This window comes from Notolabrus celidotus, chromosome 18 (assembly GCF_009762535.1).
Source record: "Notolabrus celidotus isolate fNotCel1 chromosome 18, fNotCel1.pri, whole genome shotgun sequence".
In the NCBI taxonomy this organism is placed as follows: Eukaryota; Metazoa; Chordata; class Actinopteri; order Labriformes; family Labridae; genus Notolabrus; species Notolabrus celidotus.
Window position 1 is genome coordinate 11,635,274 of NC_048289.1, and position 22,978 is coordinate 11,658,251.

At 38.4% G+C, this 22,978-nt stretch overlaps 1 protein-coding gene across 2 annotated transcripts; it reads right to left on the reverse strand.

Moving 5' to 3' along the window:
- Positions 1 to 852: 852 nt before the first annotated feature.
- Positions 853 to 22,270, reverse strand: LOC117829703. Of its 2 annotated transcripts, XM_034707332.1 has the most exons (6): positions 21,863 to 22,270; positions 21,730 to 21,778; positions 9,053 to 9,152; positions 5,480 to 6,170; positions 5,266 to 5,359; positions 3,392 to 4,017 (listed from the first exon to the last, which is right to left on the reverse strand). In XM_034707332.1, exons 2-6 carry the CDS (start codon positions 21,731 to 21,733, stop codon positions 3,827 to 3,829), a joined length of 1,080 nt encoding a protein of 359 aa, XP_034563223.1. In that variant the 5' UTR covers positions 21,734 to 21,778; positions 21,863 to 22,270; the 3' UTR covers positions 3,392 to 3,826. The 2 variants fall into 2 exon arrangements, with proteins under 2 accessions (XP_034563222.1, XP_034563223.1); XM_034707331.1 differs by lacking the exons at positions 21,730 to 21,778; positions 21,863 to 22,270 and adding an exon at positions 9,301 to 10,520 and having other exon boundaries at positions 853 to 4,017.
- Positions 22,271 to 22,978: the final 708 nt, after the last annotated feature.

Here is a 22,978-nt window from a genome sequence, read left to right on the forward strand (position 1 = left end):
GCTTATCACCTTCCACTGCTTCATTTGAATACAGTCCTCCAGGCTACACCCGAACGTATACAGAAACAAGTCACATTGAAACACTTTTGTCACATTATTTACTTTCCACCAGAAAAGTTTTTTTTTTGCTTTGCATTGTTGTTTTCCCTGCACTGACAGTTGTACCATCCATGATACACAGAACTAACATACAAGCTCTAAACATGATAAGCCAGCACACCCCTTCCTCACTTGTGTGTGATCTACAGTAATTCCACCTTGTCTGTTTGACCTGGGGCTCTAAACACACTGTAGGCAGTTGAGATTATTGTCATTACCTACTGTGATAGACTGTGGCGTAGACATAGGGTGGTGTCAGGTCACTGAGACATAAGCCTGGTTTAATCAAGTCTTAGCGTGATTTATACATCACTAATCAACACACCCCACAGAGTGTGCTCTTAAATCTCCATGTCTTCTTTGGGCCAGTAGTTGTTCCATATCCGTATTCTCACTTATCAAATAAAGGTAAAACAAGATAATATTCATAAGGTTAAACACAGTTGCCCCTTTAACAAACATAGTGAAAAGTTAGTAAACTTCTGAGCTCTGAACATCTAGCCTAGAGTAAAGGACAGTGAAGAAAAGTAAAGGCAGTATTGCTAGTATTCATCTTTTGCATGGAACTGTGACTTTGGCAACCGACATTTTCCAAATTTTGCTAAGTTTGCAGCAAAACTAAAAGAAGTTTATTAGAAAATGTTTTAATACCAAAGCCAAGAAGTTTAGAAATCATAGTGAAACACTGAGGAAATAACTGGAGTTAGCAGCTAGCTAGCTCAGTTTAACAAAAACAATTAACAACAACACAGTCAGTTTTCTGATGTTTAATAAATTGAAATCATGATACTTTAACAATAGTCTCTAAATGTGCTCAATTCATCCAAAAAAAAAAAAAAGAAATTACAAAAATGTCCTTTACAGTTGTCAGAAACCTTTTGTACCAAAGACAGAAGGTAAGGAAGCACTAGCACACTGAGGAAACATTAGCAGCCAGCAAGCTCTACTTAAGTTAAGTTATTTATTTAATTTTGTTGTTCATTTTCTGCCACAAGATTATATTGCTAGGACTATTTCCATTTTGATGCCAAAGTGACACATTAGCTTAGAAAACACTTATAGGACAGCCAGTTGGAGCATATATGTGAATTTTTCAAAATAAATACCAGAAAGCATTAATGCAGTAATAAAAACTGAACTTTATGGTAGCCAAGTTTAAAAATAACATTTCTCAGACTTTTACAAATTAATGACTGTTAGAAACATTAGCACTGGATATCACTAATGTGTAATAATGTACAGGTGTGGCGCTCTCAGCTCTCCAACAAACACACTTTTAGCTTTTGGTGACCTTGAACAGCATGCGTGTGTGTGTGTGTGTGTGTGTGTGTGTGTGTGTGTGTGTGTGTGTGTGTGTGTGTGTGTGTGTGTGTGTGTGTGCTGGTCCTGCCAGGTTTCCTTTCTTCCTCAGGTACACTGTATCTAATCAACCAAACCTCGCTGATGCTTGCTCTTTGGGAACGGTATCTATTACTTTTAGTTTGTTCAGTTTCTGTCTCTACTGGCCGTAAGGCTTCAGCTCACACTGTTTATTCAGTTGCAGTCGCTGATAAATTCTGAGCTGAACACACTTCAGTAATGAGGCAGGCAAACAGGGCCTTCACAAGCAAGCTCTGTTTAAGCAAAACAAACTGAATAAACAACAAATATGCGCTTTGTACTTCAACAAGTTAAAAATAAAGATGGAATCAAGACACATTACAATTTATTTAACTCACAAACATTTATGGTTCTGTTTCACAGCTCAGATTCAAGGACACAACTTGACATGATACGTTGCTTCCAAAGAGCTTCACAGCTGGAAAGGTACCAGCTCTGTTACACAACTAGGCTGTTTTATCACATCATCGTCAGTGACCGTGTCATACCAACAACTGTGGAAGCTGAATGCACTGTCACACTGTCCTGCGTTGCCGTGATGTCATGAACGGCAGGTGTTTTGAGAAAAGAGCCGTTTAAGTCCCTGACTCATCAAAATAGAGGAAGGAGGGGAGGCTGGGAGAGGAGTAAGAGGTGAAGAGGAGGAGATCTGGATGGTTCGTCAGTTTTTCCATTAGGCCAAGGCTGTGTGTCTGACAGAAAAACAAGTGTGGATGTCACAGCGATGGTGACAGAGAGATGGCCTCTAGATAAATGGGATAAAAGGGTTGCCACCACTGTGTCATAAAAACCAGCACCTACAACCATGTGTTTTTGACCATACGCACACAGCAGCTATTTTCCACTATCTTGCTGTTGTAACGTTGTGTTGCTGAAGTCACAGTTTTAAATTCAGGGGATCTGAAAAATTGTTAGCATATAGGAACAAAGCTTCTAAATAAGTCAGAAACTAAAAAGGCTGTGAAAAGTTAAAAGAGGAAAAGCTGCATGGCCTTATTTCATGTTAAAACAACAAATGTGTTACCCCACTATGCCCAAACTGTAGCTAATGTTAGCATTCAGACATTTACAAGGTGAATTTACTGTTGACTTGGAACTGGCTGAAAGCTAACATAGCCTAACTGTTATTACAGTGTTAAATAATCAGAGGTGTCAAGTAACAAAGTACAAATACTTACCTTACTTAAGTAGAATTGTTGGCTATCTAAACTTTACTGCAATAATTATTTTTCAGCCAACTTTTTACTTCTACTACTTACATTTTCACGCATTTATCTGTACTTTCTACTCCTTACATTTTAAAAATAGCCTCATTACCCCTGTTGACCAATAGTAAGACCCTGTTGACCAATAGTAAGACCCTGTTGACCAATAGTAAGACCCTATTGGTCAACACCAGCTGTTCCGGATCTTGAATGTGTGTGGGTGCTTGATGCTTGGATGTACATTTACATTCCAATAAAGGCTATTGATAACATGCCTGTGAAGTTTGACTTTTTGCACCATTACAATACTTATAGGCAACAAGTCATTATATCTTCCGCTCCATGAAACATGTTAATGCTCAGTAGTAAACATATATGGTTCTTTAATGTATTTGCATTGTATGAAAATGCATTCATTTTCAATGGGCATGAACGTGGCTGAAACAGGTGCAACCCAAATATTTCAACATTAGCATATTAATATAACATTATAGTCATTATGGCATTCAGAAACATGTTTTTTTGGGAGGTGGGGTAGTGCACTATAGGCTCCTGTGGCGCAGCCTAAGCTTTTGTCCTTTATGTCATTTTTCCCCTTACATTACTTTTACTTTTATACTTTAAGTAGTTTTGAAACCAGTACTTGTATAAATTTAACTTGAGTAAAAAGCTTGAGATGATACTTCAACTTCTACAGAAGTCTTTTTAAAGTTTTATAGTATCTATACGTCTACTTGAGTAATGAATGTGAAGACTTTTGACACCTCTGTAAATAATGGACTAGAAAAGGAGTTAACACCAAGCTTCAACAATGTTATGTAATGTTAGCTCACTAATGTGATGTAAATGGGATTGCTAATGTTAGCTTTTGTCTAAATGTATTGTCTTGCTAACATAATGTTAGCTGGCTAACATAATTTGAGCAACAATGCTAATGTTTTTCTGTCAAACATTAACTAGTGGGTTTTTAAATATGAAATCTTTAATCAAAAACTGCCCAATTCCCTTCTGAAATTTTAACTTTAGTGTTCTTATTTATGTAATAGAGAAAGGGTAGAATGCTGGGAAGAAACCTGTCCTCCTGAGCACAGCATCAGAGAAAAACAGCTACAGCAATTAACGTGGTGAAATAACCCTTTATCTCACAGCTCAAGGTCTGACTCGGTGACATGCGTGAGGAACAGGCAGGTTTGGGACAGAGAGAAACGCTCTGGTCTGGATAGAGCTGTGCAGCTCTGCGTTGGCAGAGAAAAGTTGTAGTGTTGAGAGTCTCTGACATGTTGAAAATGGCAGTTTTTCTCCAAAGCTGAGAAATCGTCGTCCCACTCCAAGCCTGCAGGCAAAGCAACCAACACACAATTAGTGACAATGAAGAGTCAACAGCCTGCAGCATCTTGGTTTAGCAGAACATTAATGTTTGTTTACACTTTAAGTCCCACCCTGATCTTGTTACATTGTCAAAGGACTTTCAGTTTCAAGTTGTTTCAATAGAGACACCATAATATCAAAATGAAGGAGTGAGAAAATATTTGCTTATTTTTTTGAAAGTACCCAAAACATAAAACAATTATAAATATGAACAAATAAAAAATGTATTATTTTATTTGAGTTATTCAAGCTGCAGCAGTAAGGTATTTTTCACCGTAATGTGTATTTTAACAAATTCAGTAATTCATCAAGAACTGTTTTTCCCTGTAAAAAGTCACTCCTGCTGACTAATCTCTTCATTCCATTCTTCCTTTTTCATCAAATTATCAAACCTAGATCCTCATTTCACGATATACAAACAACATAAACTAAAACACATGATTTCTTGGGTAGGATTGAATCAAAGATATGAATGTGTATGGGGAAATTGCTCACCTAATGCACTGCAGTCATTGTAATAGTAAATGTACTTTGTGACAAGCTGGGGTGGATCCCAACTTTTTGGACTGGGCCGGCCCAGCTGGGGCTCTTACTAATGCTGGGGTGGCATGCAGTATGTGAGAGCACACAATGACTGAATAATATGTATTCACTCTTTCTTTCACTATTATCAAATCTACTTTACCTACTAACATTCAAGTGTCTAAAAGGTCTTATATTCTTCTGGTATTGTATATACAGTATGATGGCATGCCACATCTGGCCCGATTGTGGCTTGGTTTATGTGGCCCAGATCTGTCCATGCCGCATCTGGGCCGATTAAGATTGAGCTTGTGATTAAGTTGGCCCATGTGTGGGCTGTCTCTGGCAAACTATATCTGGGCCACTTAAGGGCCGTCATTCTTTGCGGTAAGTTGGCCGAGTCTAAGTGTATTGTGTGGGCTAGAATCGGGCCAGACCAATTTTGCTATGTGGGTAGCAGCCTAAATCTGGAATATATATGAGAATAGTGTATAAGATGCAGTCTGTTTTTTAGGGGTCTCCTTGACGGAAAATATATTGGCTTAATTTGTCTTCCTGCATGACGAATTTCATTCATTCAGTACATCCATACCGCCTTGGACCAATTCCACCAAGACAAACCTGTCATGTAATAATAAGCCCAAGAGTGTTGAGCATGCAAATCCACTGTTATAATCCTAATATGTAGTACCAATGTCTTCCAATGTGACATCTGGCAGGGTGCAGGAGTAGCTGCTTGGTATAGGTGTGCAGGGCCCAGAGTGCAGCTCCAAGGTGGGCCTCTCCTAAGAATAACAGCAGTGGACAAATCAGTAAGTATTCAACCTTCACATACCCAGCAAAACAAAATCCCAAACACTATTTGCTTTTCAGCTTTATAACAAGTTATAACAAGTAAACAGTACCTGGTCAAACAGATAGACCATGACATCATCAACAAAAGAAACACTCTTCCTTCTTTTTGCTTTCTTGTCCGTCTTAGATACAACTCTTGGAGCACCGTGGATTTGACAGGATTTCTGAAGATCTTTACACTGGATCCCAGCAGAGCTGTTGGTGTTGGTGTTAGGGTTGTGAAGCTGGTTGGCGGTGGACTTTGGCAAATCACTTATCACATTGTTTTCACCAATATTCCATGCTGTATCTCCCAGATATGTCCTATAATCTTCAGAGCTGCAGATGTCACCAAATAGTTGTAATGGTATGTCTTCATTAAAAAAAACAATAAACCTGTTGTACATAGTCACGGCATCGTGCTGTGTCACAATGTTTAAACCTTTTACAATCAGCCTGAAAATGTCCTTGATATCTAAAATAAGTCTTGTCCATGGAGCCCCTGTGGGACACACTGAGACACAAGAGGGTAAGGAAGTATATTTAAGACTTGGCTTCTCTGGAGGAGAACACCATCGAGGGGGGATAGAGACAGGGGGTGGCCATGTTGCCAAGCTTGATCTACAGTCTCTGTTTTTCTTCGGTATACGAGGGGTTGTGCTTCCTCTCTGATCCACGACACAGAGATAGGTGATCGGCTGCAGCTCCTCATCAGTCTGGATCATCTGACTTGAGGGCATCAAAAGCTGGAGGTCTTCATCCCTGTGTGTTCATCAATTCAAACAAGGTCAACTGAACTGTTTCAGACAACATTATAGTATTCAGTATGATAAGAAGCAGCTCTCAGACCAATGACATTTTGAATGTACCGTCTCTCAACAGCAAAACAACACAATGTGACAAAACTATAGGCACATGTACCTGTCTGATGGTTTCACAGCTCACATTTCTTGTCTAGTTGAACTATTTTGCAGGAAGTAAACAGGTTTGCATTCTAGCAGTTACCTTTGTTTGCATAAAATTAGCATAACCATCAGCAATCATGGCTGAAACTACCAAAACAACCCCTAGGTCAAATTGATCCTTAGTGGAGTATGGGAGTGGTAAAATCCTTTTAACTTTTTGTAACAAATAAACATTACAACTAAACATTGCAAACAAAATAAAGGGCTCTCTCTAACACAAACATGAAATAGTCATTGTGGTCTGCAGAACTGTATCACAGTTGCTCAGAGTTTTGCAGTACTGTCTGGCACTACACTTGTTTTGCTTCACTAACTGTTCTTCAAGCACCTTTTTCCTCCTGGAGTGGCTAGTTCCAGGTTTCAGTACAAAAAGCTACTACTACTTTACTCTACCTGTTAAATGCCAAACAGCAGACACACATTAAGCAGCTTGTGAAGTAAAGTAAAGCCTGTAAAGCATTTATTAGCTTAAGTCAAATATATTGGTAGAGACCAAAACCAGAGCTTAAAGAGAGAGAATATGTAATCACATGATACAGTTAACCAGAAACATGATTCAAATGAAATAATCATACTTGAACGTCTGGATGCATAACAGTTCACCAGATTTATCAAAACGTGGTAATAAGTAATTTTTTTGCCCCACAACTTATCTGCTGCCCCCCTTTAGTGGCTAAATTGCAGATATATATATATATTTATAGAGAAGGTACAATACTACAAAAACAAGTAATTGTTTTCATTTTGAAGAAATTTACATTGTACAGTATTGCATATGCACTCAATTGTGTGGAATACTGGAGTCCTGCAGTGCTGGAGCTGTCTTTTTCCCTGCTCTGTGATATTCCTACTTTTACGCTTCACCTGCCCTTTTTGGTTTGGATGTGTGTGTTGCTAGATTTTTCATTTTTCTTCATACACTTTTAACCTAAACAAATCCAGCATAAATGTCCATACCTGCATGTCAGGGCTTTCACATGCAGTAAGCTCTGGATCAGGTGCTGCAGCTTGATGCTACTTGCCTGAACTGCTCATGTTTGCATACTGGAAACAAGTTAGCGGAATAAATTTTTTAAGCTAAATCTCTTAAGCTAGCTTAGCTACCACTTAAAGTTGGGAAATAGTGTGGGCCTCAGCGTCAGTTACAACTGAAAAATGGTAACACTACACATTACATTACAGTACATTATTACCTGGGTCTCTTACTGATATTCCGGTTGTGTAAGATGCTTAATTCTGATCGATCACAACCCCTTCACAATGGTTATTAACTTTCACTTACATGAGCAACACCAGGGCAAACTGATCACACGTAATGTCAAATCATCCAGGGAAAAGATTTCTGGCACATTTTTCTTCTGCTAGTTGACACCATAGACTGTAAGGTGAGGTAAAATCGTTAGTTTCCGTTCGCATTTAAACAATGTGGCTAAAACGTTTGTTTGCGTTCAGCATGCTAAATCGGCAGGCTACGAACATTTCCGTATCGGATCCTGTCCAGCAATATAAGCAATGGCAGCAGAGCAGGTGAGTGAAACTTTAGGTTACCGGTCACTACACAGAAACTTAAACCATGAGCAATGGTGATGATAGCAGCAGTGTTAAAAATTTTGGACATTTGCCACGTTTATTTTTAAGATGCGTCAATAGCGTCAGGATCTTGTCTCACATTGTCGGCATTATATTTCCCATAACTACCTGCTAAACATACATTATCCCTTACATATAGTAGTAATGTCATCTACCAGGTTTAAATGACAACTACATTTTGATATCAGACACAGTATTACATTTGGTTTATCAATAAAGTTATATACAAAAGATAAACAGAAATGTTTTAAGTGTCATTATGGCTTATTATGGTTCAGTAATGACACTGGCTATGGGACTTGCTCAGCAAAACTCAACAAGGATTTATGAAGGACACACTGACCGTACGATATCCAGCCTTTGACTAAAGATATTCTCTTGTTACACATAAATACTTTTTTCCATTTTAATGTTTATTTTTGCCCTTATTTTAATCCCCTGAACTTCATCACAGGTCATCTGTAGTGCACAGACATCTCATCCGTGTCGATGGGATGTACTAAAAACTGATTTCTCAGCTTTTGGTCCACTGAATGACACAGAGCGCACACACATGCGCACACACACACATGCGCACACACACACATGCGCACACACACACATGCGCACACACACACACACACACACACACACACACACACACACACACACACTTTATTTGGCCACTCACTCCTGAGCCTGAATAAATATCGGGGCACATCCATCCACGGAGACAAAGACGCAATCGGAAACTTTCAGCCCTCTGCAGTCACCAAGCAACCGCTGTATGAGTGACTCAGGAAAGGAAGAGAGGAGCTGACTCACAGAGACTGTGACGTAAAGGATGTTAAAACACACACGAACACACACAGATACAAGAAAACACACACACATGCAGTAGGCCCTGGAGCTTGTAATCTGCCCTGTTTCAGGTGAATTAACACATCATTCTGTAACAGGTGGTGGAGGAGCCCAGAGGAAGCACTGATGATAATAACTTTATCAAATGATAATGCACAAACAGATGCTTTTAAGTACCACAAATATAAATGAGGAAGTAATCCAATATTCAAATCTTACATGTAGACAGTCAGAAAATCAAAATAATACCTCTTTTTAGTTCTTTTGTCCCTGCATCTCCTTTTAGAAAGCCAGTTTAAACCATCCAAGGAAACCACCAAAGTAGCTCCCTCCCTGCAGTATTTAAACTCTGTAAACACAAGTACAGAAACAGGCTCATCAACTGATGCATTGCTTCAAAATCCTGCTGCATCATGACACTGCAAAATATGTTGCAACGCCCTTGTTCTCTCTGCACCCACCATGCATGCATCACACCAGCATATTTCTTGTCCTACCTTGCATTCTGCTTGCCCCACTCATCCCTCCGGCTTTTACTGTACCACAACAACCTCATAGAGGACACCGGAAGATGCAGGCTGTACATATGGATAGAGAGAGAAGAGAGGAGAGTGCACAGAAAGAGAGAGAGGAGCCCCAACTAGCAGGCGGGATGAGGGGGAATAAGGGAGGGAAAGGAATAAAGGGAATAGATAAGAGGAAGTAAGTGGAGATGAAAGGAGAGTGAAAGAGGGTGTTATGGAGGAGGGGATGAGAAAGGATGTGAGGACAGAGAGAGGGCAAAGAGCTCACATTTACAGTAGACTCCCTGGAGGCTGTCGGCCTTTCTGGTGCAGCAGAGTGCAGGACGGGATCAATAACTTATCTGCTCTAATGTAACACAGCCTGAATGATTAACAGCGCAGAGGATGTCACAGTGACACAGACTGAAAGATACATCATTTTAAGCAATTTCCTCCTTCACACATCATGCATGTGGTTACAACCGTAAATTTAGAATCTGTGGTTTTAGAGAAGAAACAAACATTATTTGGATTTTAGGTGAATTCATGAAATGAGATGATTTCTCTTGTTCTGGTGCTTTTTTTTAACCATCAACATGATTTTATTTGTCTTTAAAGTTGCTCGTTCACGCAGTTTAACCCAAAAACTGGTTTGAATGAAGCATTTTTATGCACTGTGATCCATCCGGAATTGATTGATTACTTATTATCAACAACTTGATGATTTAAAGCTCCTGTGACAAACTGCTTTGTGTTTTGGCACCTCTGATCTTTTTACTGATCTTGTCCTATATATATGAAAGTAGTTTTTTGTTAGTTTGTTTTGCTTTTCTCTCATCAAGAACCTTGGTTGTTTCAGCAGCATGTCGTTTATATTTTGGCTGACACCTACCCTGAGGCAGCAATTCCAGGCATTAAAGATAACTATAAAAGTTAGTCAACAATAAACCTGATGGTCTTGTCTGCTTTTGTGGGACATTAATAAGCTACAGGTTTAGTTTCATGCTGTTTCATAACCTGATAAAAACTCCTCACAGGAGCTTTAACAGTCAGTACACCACTATCAGTCCTGTATATCCACTAACAGCATATTGAGCAGAAAGTCCACGCTTTATTTTCTAATCCTCCAGAAGCTTGATACAAGTGTTTAGATGAAAAGTGAGTTCATACAGTTACCTAAAGCTATTCACATATAGCTTTGTTATACAAATATGTAGGCCTCCTCCAGGTGTTCTACTTCATGTCACAGATGGTAAAATAAAGCTCCAGTGAGAAGTTTTAAGCTTATTACAAAGCTGACAGAAGTCAATACTGATGCATCTATGTGACTGAAAAAAGTAAAACATGATCAAATCAGGAATAGAACTGAATATTTCTATAAAGTAATCATTAAACACAGCAACTGGGCACGTGTCAGATGTTGTGGTTAACAGCATGCTGCAGAAACATGCCCATAAGGTTGGCAAAGGCTGAAAGTTCCTCACAAGAGCTTTAAGATTCAATTAAATATGACAGTGTGGAGATCAATGATTCCCAAAGTGAAACCAAACGTCCATCTATATACAGGATGTTGCCAAGGGTCTACAGTTAAATGAGAATTGCATTAATTCAAGCTATTATTCCTTGAAGTTATTGCAGCAACTCATTTACAGCGTTCATGTTGGCCAAGTCTTCTCATCCCACCCCGGATATGGAGTATCATTGATTCAGAATAAATATTTTATCAGGATCTGACTTTAGTACAACCAGAGGACAGACAATAATCATACACCAATGCACAAGTTTGATGATTATGATTAAGATTTGAAATCCACCCATATAGCATTTTAATAGCTGAGAACGTTTTTTTTTTTTTTGTTTTCTTTTGGCAATAAAGTTTATCCTTTGTCTGCAAATAAAGATGTTTCTTTCTTACAAAAAACAGGACCAATAGACTCAGAGACACTTTTTTCCCTAGAGCCATCAACACTCTGAACACTCACCATAAGACACACTGACTACACTCTTCCTCCTGTGCAATAAAATCAATGTGCAATATCCTGCCCCCACCCAACGTGCAATACTCACTGCAATAACAACTGTAAATACTATTTATTTTTAAAGTAACTTCTTTTTTAAAAAGGTTTTATTTATCAGACCACTGTTGCTCTTGCTGCTATTGTTGTTTTTATGTATATATGTATGTATACACCAACGGAGCAGTGCTCCTAATTTCATTATTTGCAAGTCAAGCAATGACAGTAAAGGCATTCTATTCTATTATATCTATTCTATTATGTTTCACTTTCAGTCATATTTAACATGCATTTGGATACATGTCATAACAAAAACTTTGTCCGATATTTATTTTGCTCATTTTAAAAGCCTGTATTCAGCCTGTGGAATGCCCGACCACCTGGAATATGATTGGCTTGTCCATGTGCCAACCCCAAATCCCTAAACTATGATTGGATAATTGCCATGCCAGAGACAGGAATTATGTCAAAATCCACTATGTGAACTGTGTTGAACCAGGAACTTCTCTGCATTTTGCTGTAGCATATTTCCTTGTGTTAGTGCGTCAATTTTTAACTCTGGACACACTTCTTTAGACCTTTGAAAATTAATCATGGAAGATTTATTGCCACTCTGTGTTACCTGTTAAAAGTAAGAATATATATATACACAGTAATATATATATATATATATATATATATATATATATATATATATATATATATATATATATATATATATATATGTATATATATATACATATATATATATACTTTTAGATACCTTCATGTCGGTAGTGGACACAGACAGGGTAAATAAATGCAATTTATTTGTGTGTGTTTGTGCACACAGACTTCATGCTATCCCTGCACAACAACAGTCACCCGGTTGGGCCACCCCAGTCAAAAGTCTGGACACGCCCCTGTTTAAACTATGGTTGTGTGCTAAATTCAGGAAGCCCTTCTCTCCTTATTCAACTTTGTCAGATGCAACAGTGAAAATTAGTTCCCTCTAGAGGTTGAAGGCAGCATAGCTTGCAGCGCTGTGGCAGAGTAGAGGACTGCAGAAAAGCTCTTACAAAGGCTCATGCATGAATACTTTGTAGAATTGGCTTATAGATATAGAATTTATCAGTAAAGATATTGATAAAATAGTTAATTAATTGGCTTGTTATAAATTATAGCAGTTGCACTCATACTACAACCAGTGCTCCTGTACACTGTTACTGCTGATGTTGGTTATGCTGTTGTGTTACTGTTTTTTTCAACATTACAGTCCCGCTGGTAAAGTCATCCCCCTGGCAACAAAATCACTGATGCTGGAGTTCTGTTTCACACACCCAGGCAGCATCAGGATGTTGTTCCCAGGAGGCAACAATATCACCATTCATCCCACCTCTGGTCCCCAGAGTAACAAGAAGGCTATCAAAGCAAAAAAGGAGAGAAATAAGACACAGAAATGAACAGATGGTGTCTCTATTCAGATAGAGGGAGATTATTTTCCACACGTTGCCACTCTGTAGCATTATATATTATCTCATAGACCGCCATGAGGTCACTCAGTCCTCTCTGCTAACAGTGCAGTGCTTCAGTATCATCAACTCTTTTTTCACTGCACTTGGCAGTACATATGAGGATGTGATACAGTACGGGGCTGAAAGACTTCTCGGCAGAGCAAAATATGAGCTTGTTCTGCTCTGTTTCACATTCTATTTTCACATGGGAGCAGTGATTGATGTGCAATCTCTATGTCTGGGTTGCAAATAATCCAATATCAAGACAGCTTCTGCATCCAAATGTCGGATGATTGAATGATGCAGCTTTGGTTTCAGACTGAAGCTATATTTTATTATCTGCTGTAGTTTATTTAATTCAGAAGACAAAAGACTGTTTCTGTTTTGCCTAAGAGAGGAAGAATAAACTAGAGTTCATGGGGTGAACACTGCAGCGTGAGCATTTTTACCAGCTAGTGTGGTCCTGATATATCTCAAAGTTTAAATTGAGTTGTAACTCTCACACTAAATGCCAAAAGAACTGTAGAAGTGTCCTTTTACACCACAGCCGCAGAATCACCCTATCCAGCCTGCAGACGGCGAGTGACACCAAACAATCCGTGGGAGGAGGTGAAATTGGAGATGATTCAGGCTTATTCCTAGCGTGCAGGATACGCTGTGCTGCAGGCCTGAGAAGGAACATATGGAGTCTCTAAAGACACCAATGGAACAGCCCACTGCAAAGCATTATGGGTGATAATGTTGGAATGAAACCTCCAGTCCCGGCGACGGTGGTGCTGCTTGAAGCCTTTATTTGGACACAGCAGGGTCTCATGTCTGCAGAGTGACATGTGACACCAGAAAATGACGTGCATAGTGGTAAATATGTCACTGTTGTGTACATATTTGTTTAAGGTGTCTTCAACAGCAATAAAACTCTCGTTTCCTCTGTCAAACACTTGTAAAGTAGCTGGAAGGCTTTTCTTCTGCCTTGGATTTTAAATATTTATCATAGTTATAACAATACATGAAGAATACTTTATTTCTTTTCTGATCAGCTCGAGACTCCATTTGCCTAACTTTTTTCATTAGGCTCTTTAAAGTGTTTGCTGACAGAGTCTTAAATATGATGACATAAACGTGTAATCCATCTCAGATCACTAGCCGAGTATTTATGAGCCTCTGTTGACAGCAGTACACCTGCTCTTCCCTGAGTCAAGACACGGGAACCCTGCCCGCCTGAACTAGAACCACTTCTGCCATATGTGGACAAGTGTGTGTGTGTGTGTGTGTGTGTGTGTGTGTGTGTGTGTGTGTGTGTGTGTGTGTGTGTGTGTGTGTGTGTGTGTGTGTGTGTGTGTGTGTGTGGTAGTGTGTGTGTGTGTGGTAGTGTGTGAAAAGTCATCCAGAGACAGAGACAGGAGGACAGAGAGGAGGGTGGAAGGATTTGTAAGAGGTGTAAGTCTATCTTTATTCATTTCCTGATGCAATAAGAACACGGAGTCCTTAATTACTTCATCATTCGCCATCCAGAATCCATTTCATTACAGAGGGAGAAATGAATACCATGTTTACACAAAGTGTGTCCTGCTGACTTTAAGGGCTGACTGACAAAGGAGAGCTTTTTCATATCTCTGAAAAGAAGTGTTGGTGTAAAAGGAGCTTCAAGATAATTTTTTTAGGTCATAAAACATATAACATCTCCAAATCTCTTTAACCAGGTTACACACCCTCACTGTGATGCCATGGTCATGTAGACCTCCTAATGACAAAATGCATTGGAGTTTGTTACATGACCACACCGTCACAGTAAACAAAAGTTAGGTGTTTGTCGCTGGGTTAGGTTTAACTGGTTGTTTGTTCAAAGTGTGGTTGAGGTTGTACGGAAAGTAAGCTTAAATTGGTTTGAGTGTCAAAAGAATGTCCCAGACTCAATTAAACTACAATCATTAATCTCTTATGGCTTCTATTTGAAATAGTTCAGCATATAAGATTGAATAACTCTTTTGGTTACATTTTTGGTGGTTGCACCGACAACAAAAAGAGGGAAAAACGAGCGCTTAGTTGGAAGAGCAGGCACCCTCATGTACAGAAGCTATAATCTCCATCAGGCATTGGGCATCACCCCAACATGATTTGCAGCATGTCATACCTCCACAGTCTCCCCAAATTTCCTGTCCCTCCTTCAAGCTGTCCTTTCAAATAAAAGCTAAAAGCCCCAAACTTATCTTTAGCCCTCCTGTTATGTTAGTTTCTCCTGAATAGCAATAATGTTCCTGAGTCAGTTTGACCCGGGGCATATTCAATTATCCAAAAGTGTCAGAACCCCAAAAAATCCCAATACATATTTTTTAATCTAATTTTTTAACTCCATTACTTACCATTTAAATCAAGATTTAGTCCATTGGTGTTCTCTAATTCTCAGATCATGGTTCAACGAGGATATCTCACTCGTTTTTTATTTAAATTAATATTAAAACTTTTTTTAATGTACATTGGAAAGCCCTAAATATAAATACAATACTTTTACATGACATAGATTTTTGTTTATCTTATTTTACGTTTTGAATTTTATTTTTTATGAAGTGATGTTGATAAAATAACACGAGACACCTCTTCTCTCACATGCTGCCAAGATTTTGATGCTGCATTTAGCTGGTTTTGAAGGCATATATTGCCTAAAATAGACTTTAAAAAGGGTCAATTTGACTCACATCATAACAGGAGGGTTAAAAAAAGGGGGAAATAGAAAAAGGAGAAAGACAGAGTAAAGAATGAGAGAGAAACTGAGTGAGTGCACAAGTTAAAGGCCTTATTTAAAGATCCATTATGTTGGATGTAATTTTAAATGAAATATTAAAACAAGTTCAACAAAAAAGTTTATTGTGGTTTCAAAGAGACTGTGTGTTCATATAGTTAGCGATTTCTACATGTGATATATAAACCTCTCTGGGGTTCTTGGTAACATTTAACAAAAACTGTTACATAATTAAAGATCAACACTTACATTGATGGAAAGGCATCTAAGAATTAATGGAGTATATATTGTTTTTTGCATCTGCATGCACACAACTTCATTAACAGAGACCCATTTAACAGAAAAAGATCAGCATTATTGTAATATATACCCATATTTATTTATTATATTGCTTAATCTGTCATTACCAACCATAATCACACCATGTCAACCTGTCACTACTGAAACATTTTTAATACTGCCTGTAATTACTGCTATTTAATCCATTTGTAACATTTGTATTTATCTAAATTGTATTATATCTTTATTATCTTTTTTTATTTTTACTTATTTCATTTTACTAATTGAGACTTCTCTTGATTGTACTTATGTCTGGGTTGCTGTAACAACTGAATTTCCCCCCGGGATCAATAAAGTAATATCTTATCTTAATGTAGTTAGAGCCTGTTTGTGTCGAGTGTTGTTTGCAGAGGTCTACCACTAGAGTGCAGTGTGGTGCCGCATTCATTTTCAGTGGGGGCAACATGGTGAAGGATTTCATACACAAGCAGACATAAACAAGCATTAACTAGTAAAGATAAAGAAATAGCACTAATAATGTGTAACTAAGTGTAACTCCTTTCTATGATATACCTTTCCCTTTCTGTTCTTTTCTGTTTTGATGTTTGCAGCTTTGACCCTTCACATTCATATCAGTCTGCTACTACAGGCAGTGCTGAAAGGCCTGTGTCTGTCATTTTATATAGGCTTATTTCTGGTCCTGCCATTTAAAACACTTGAGCAGCAACTTTAACTGGGACATGTAAACACTTACCTCATCATGTCCTGTAATCACAGCACAGCTTAAGGAGCATCTAAGTAGAGCAAAGTGATATTTCAGCAGTCACCTAAAGCCATCAGACGTTCCACAAACACACCACGAGCAGGGGGGAATTTAACTTGAAATGTCACGTAAAAGCAGGGCCCTGACCTCTGACCTGTGCAAACACACATGAGTGCACACAGGCAGAGGCAGCTGTGAGACTCCACATTGACTGGTTTAGAGTGTTTATGGAGGGGCTGAGTGTGAGTGCTCGTTGACAGAGCTCTCATTTACACACACACACACACACACACACACACACACACACACACACACACACACACACACACACACACACACACACACACACACACACACACACACACTGATCAGATAAGAGGAGATCTGTTTCAGCAGTTAATCTTAAATGTGATGAGGTCTACAGGGGCTGGTGGTATTGAAATATACATGAATATCTTTATTTGGCTATCAGGCCCTGCTCAGGGGTGTATCACACTACATGGCACTATATGAACATGTAACATGATGCTTTCATGTCGATCCTTGGCTAGTTTTTGAGTACTTTTCCTGTCTTTTAGATCCCAATAAATTTTATACGACTAAGAAAAAAGGCTGTTCAGATGGTGAATAAACTGGGGAAGGTCTTTTCTATGACCTGTACTCTTCCTGTTCTGAATGCCTATAAATCCAGAGCAAGCCTCTCTCTCCTCTACAACGCTATCTTTGTTGTTACCCCTCCACCCTCAACAGAGACGCCTGAGGGAGTCCCTGACTGCCCCCTCCTAAACCCATCACCCTGTCTTGTCCGAACACTATCACTTCCATCCCTGTGCTGGCTGGTATTCATCAGGCCCTGATCCAGTTGCACCGCAGCACACACACATCAGTTAAAAATGTAACGAGTCAGGGTTGTCCCTCAGTGAGAAAAACAGATGAACTGGCTCTCAGTGTGTTCAACTTGCATTTCATATTCTCAGTTAGTAGACCAAACCAGTAGGAGACCCAGCTTCCTGTCAGCCTTTATAAATAACAAACAGTGTGCTCGCTTTGACAGGTTCTTATCTGATTGAGAGGTTTTTTGTACTGCTTTGGACAAAAGGTACAGAAGGAAAATATTAATATTTGTGACAGTATATTAGTTGATACTCTCATGTTTGTTTGTTAGCTTTGAAGCTACAAGCTTGCTAGCACTACAAAAGAAAATCACACTCACAGCACTGGAAAAAATGCCCCTCCAAAAAAAAAGGACAAAAATGTATTTCAGGGTACTTTTACCTAAAAATAAGCAAAAGAAATTTACCAATAGAACAAGTGAAAATTTGCTTGGTAAGATTTCTTAAAATAAGACGCAATATTTAGAAAACTGTGATCTTAAAGTTATTTTAAGCAATATTTTACCAGTATTTTCAAGCTTTGTGTCTCAGAATAAGACAGGAATGACAACGGTTAATATGTTTTCACTCAAAAAAAGATTTTTGCACTAATAAAATTTCATGTCAATCTCTCCATTTGAGATATATTCACCTATAGCGGCACTTCTCTAGCTTCAGGTTCATGCTGAACTTGAAATAAGATTACAAAGTTTAATTTGAGCATTTTGAGATATAATGTCTTCTCACAGTGAGCTGGATATACTAATATTCAGTCATGTTGTTTTTTAGGATAATCCAGCTATGCTCAAAAGTAGGTGTTTCATTGTTTGCATGCAGTTCGAGGATGTATATTTTTATCCGATTTAGAAGAAACAGTGCCTGAAAACTGTAACCCACCCTTAAAAATAACCACTTTTCTTTCTTTCTTTCCTTCTTTCTTTCTTTATATCTTTCTTTCTTTCTTTCTTTCTTTCTTTCTTTCTTTCTTTCTTTTATCAATGGAGCTGTTTTCTGATAGATTCTCCAATTAAATGCATTTACTTAAATCAAATAAAGTGTTTGTCTTAAATCAAGATTATCCATCTTCTGCAAATAAGATCTCAGCTTGAAAAATGTATGAAATGTAAAATAAACCTTGTTTCTTATAAATTACAACTCAAAACAAGATCATTTCAAGATTGTTTGACTCAATAAGATATTTAAGATGCATTGTCTTAAAACAAGTTAAACTTGTTAAGTAAATGTATTATTAATCATTTATTTATTATCTGTTCAAGTGGGATAAGACAATTTGACTAAAAATGAGACAATTTCACTTGGAAAGATTTTGAGGTTTTGCAGTGAGAAGCTGAACTTACTAGTTTAACTAGCTTCCTAATTGTAAAACTACTCACTGCAGCAAAGAATTTTTGGGACAAAAAACCCTAAGAAAACAACTCTTATTTTGTATTTTTAAATAAAAACAACAAAAATGTGTAAGTGGATCAAAGCAGATTTTGTCACCTCCCTACAGATTCAAGCTAGCTGCTTCCTCATGTACAGCCTTTGTGCCAAGCTAAGTTAGCTATTTGCTAGCTGAGTCTTCATAGTTAGTTAGTTAGCATAGTTAGCACACAGAAAGGCATCTGTCTTAATTTTCTCATCTGTATTAACTACTGTGTATAAAATGAGGAAGTGTTTTTTCAAAAAGTAGTGAAGCTATGTTTACTGTATTTCAGTTACATATATGCAATAATTGACTTCTCTACTCCTAAGTATGGTTTCAGTTGCATTTGAGCTGATTTTGAAAACTGAAACATAAGGAACTGTGGTAATATTATAATTTAAAAAATGGGAGGCTAGTGCAAGCGTGTAAAAAGTTTAGCTGAGGGGCGCTGGTGGCCTAGCGTTCTAAGCGCCCCACGTATAGAGGCTATAGTCCTTGTCGCAGAGGTCGTCGGCTTGACTCCCACTCGGTCAACCATTTGCTGCATGTCTTCCCCCTCTTTCTACTCCCCACGCTTCCTGTTTCTCTTCAGCTGTCCTGTCAATAAAGGCCAAAAAGCCCAAAAATATAACTTAAAAAAAAAATTGTGTTTAGCCAAAAGTCATGAACAAAAGGGGATTAAAAATAAAAATAAAACATTCCCTGTTGCTGTAAGACAAATAAAACTAACAACAACATAAACATGTTGTAGAGGTGGTAGTTTTTGAGGAACCCTTTCTGAAAACATTTTTTCTTTGTAGTTAATTCAATGTTATCAACAAAGGGCCTATTTCCTCTAACAGCGTTTTTTGTGTCAGCACGTCCCACAACCTCAATTTCAAAGCGCTTCCAATGGCTCCTCATTGCTATAGGTTATGAAAGTTGTCTTTTATCCATGAAAATGTATCTTGAAAATTTTACCAAGAAAATGTGAAAACAATACCAAGGAATAGCAACTTGGTTTTAGCAGCAGCTATAGACCTGGGAATTGTACCCCCAACAAAATGAATTTCATTTCAGCCATTACTTTTGACAAAGTTGATCACGGCAGTCTCACCCCATCTCAATTTCTTATTTACTTGCGATGAAGAAGTGGCAAGAAGTGATGGCTGTGTTCATGAAGTTTAACTATTCAAACTGAGAGCGCTGTGAGCCCAGCATCAAAACACAGCTGACAATGACAGCATTTTTTGCGCTTCAGACACTGAGTGTTAACTGTATTCATTTTGTATAGAAGACCGGTGGTGCCAGCACACAAAAACGCTATCAGTGGACACCTAAGTAGGCCCTAAGACGACAGACAACCTACACACACACACACACACACACACACACACACACACACACACACACACACACACACACACACACACACACACACACACATGCACAGACACACTGAATGCCAGAGACAAACCGCACATATTAAAAGACTGAAGCCAAGACAGAGGAGTGAGAAAACTGTTAGTGAGTGTGTTAGAGGGGGCTTGAATTTGAGATTGTCACTGGCATGCCCTCATCACAGCTGGTCAGATTGAAATAGATGAGACCGTAACTGAGCCAAGAAACAGGGAGGAGCCCCACTTTACTCAGGGATGAGTGGAGGATAAACAGGCTGCTATCTTCTTCTCTATGTCTCTGTGTCTAAGACAATAAAAGATTCTAATGAGAGATGGCTGATGTCTGTCAGGTCATTTATCATTTTTCTCTCCACACCCAAAAAGTAAAGGTCACTGTCCTAACCAATTAAAAGTCAGCATCAAGTATTCGTATGGACGGCTCAGGATATTTTTTGATCCAATAATTTATTATTCTAAAGATTTGTGATAGCTATAATAAGGGTAGCTTATCTGTTAGGATGTATAACAACAACATATCAACAAAGAGCCATAAAGCTTTAAAAAAAAAAAAATGTCTCTTCCAATTTTGATATTCATATTAGCAAAATAACAGCTAACATTTAACTTTTCATACCCTGATAACATTAATATATTCTACACTAGAGGAGTCAGACTTGATCAGACTGGTCATGTTCATGAATAAGTGACAGTCAATTATACCGGTGCATTTCATCAAATTAGATTAATGTATTTATATCTATACTAATTCCTTCAAGCATTTTAATCATTATTTAGATTTAGATAATAAGGGCCAACAGCCCAAAAAACCCCAAAGTATTAGAATATTTAAAAAATAACTAAGTTGCTGTCAATTATACAGTATCCTGTAACAAAATAAATCTTTACACAAATCGATAATAAGATTTAAAAAAGCCTCACACTGCATGTTTCTTTTGAAATTGAAACCTGTGATCTGATTTACACAAAAGCACAAAAGATAGCTATAGCAACACATGGAGCTAAATGTGTTCAGAGTTTTTGAAGGACAATGAGATTATTTAATAATGTGACATGTTTTAACCTGAAATATGAGTAACCCATTCTGCAAAAGGTGGAATGAAAGACAAAACTTCAGACGAGTAAAACATTTTGTTTTAAAAAAAAAAAATAGGAATGCATGAAGGTTTTTTTTCATGTGAATACTTTTGTGACTATTTCTAAACTTTGACTTGAATTAAACATTATTTATGTTTCTCATTACCAATAGTCAAGAATGACCTGTCTCTGATAATGAAAAAGAGAAATGACGACTTGCTACATAAAAAGTCTCTTGACTTATTTGTGAGTCAAATCTCACTTTATTAATCCAGAAAAGAAGCACTGATGTGTGAATAGGTCTTGATAGCATTCTACCGTGCATCCTGTCCAAGTGTTGATGAGTAAATGTTGACCGACTTACTCATTCATAGGTTCCTCTAAATATGCTGTACCATAGATACACAGGGAGCCTGAAACAAAGATATATCCCATCATAAAACAGGTTATTTCATTTGTGTAAATATAAACTTACCATCTGTTTGTGTGATACTCACCTCTGCTGGTTTTCATGCTCTGTGATGTAAGTTCAATATTCCCAACAAAACAGAAGAACAACTCACCAAAGTTTGTGTCAGACATGTAGAAGTAAAAAATAACCTGACCTAAGTTCCTAACATGTCTCCTATATGTAAACTCAAACTCTGTTTTTTCTCAGTTAAGCCTGTAGGTGCATGTGGCTTCTCCCTGTCTGCTCTCCACTTTTTCAGGTACAAGATATAAAACAGTCAAAGATCGTTGTCTGCTAAAAAGATTTGTACTGCAATCTTTCCTTTTCCAAGACTCTCCTCCAGCTGCCTGTACCTGTCAAGGAAACAACCAATGCAACAAACTTCCCACAAATCACTACGTGCACAGGACCATCGCCCCATCCCTATCCATCTCTCTCTGTGTCTGTCCTTTCCTCTCTGTCCCATCCCCCTCTTCCTCCTCTCATCCAACGCTCCGTCACGCAGGAAAAGCCTGGTCTTCCTGAAAACAAGCATCGGAGCGTGGAAAAGGACAAGGCTTGAGGGGGGCGAGTACGTGAGGGAGCGCAGAGGATGTTTTTGTCGTTCTTCGGCCCCTCTGGTTGCTGCAGGCCTCAATGTGGTCCATCCTGAGGAAACCAGGCTCACGTCACTCTGGCCAGGCCTTGGACCCACACGTGCTGCCTATGAAGGCGTAGATGACGCAGTCACTACAGTGGTCAGAAGCATGGGAGCTATAAACACATTTGGATTGAAACAGTTGAAAGCATCACAGCATGGGACAGACGTAAAGTTGACTCAAAATCACTTTACAGTTACACAAAAGAGGTCAAAAGTGGCGTTGAGAGATGCTTTGGAGAGGGTTGTCTGTAACTTTGATCGCTGACAAGACTTCATTTCCTGTCTGTGATACTTTTTTTTTTTTTTTTCTTTGTCTGTGATACATTCTAACAGCAAACCCACCTGCAAGAGTGAGAATTCTTCAGCAGGTGGTTTTCCAGAGACTTCCATCTGCTGATCCATTGCGAATCCATAACTCTATGTACAGCTTGCCATTATTAGTGGCTCTCTTTGTGGTTTCAATAAAACACCGTAAAGTTTCAGGTCTAACAAACACGACTTAGCCTTGCATGTCAATATTAC

Excerpts from the sequence above, each read along its gene's own strand:
- LOC117829703 (XM_034707331.1), bottom strand. The coding sequence starts at position 9,325 with ATGAGTGGGGCAAGCAGAATGCAAG. Across the intron at positions 9,153-9,300 it reads TGGGGCAAGCAGAATGCAAG|AGTTTAAATACTGCAGGGAG; the intron begins GTAGGACAAGAA and ends TTGTGTTTACAG. Across the intron at positions 6,171-9,052 it reads GACAAAAGAACTAAAAAGAG|GGATGAAGACCTCCAGCTTT; the intron begins GTATTATTTTGA and ends ATGAACACACAG.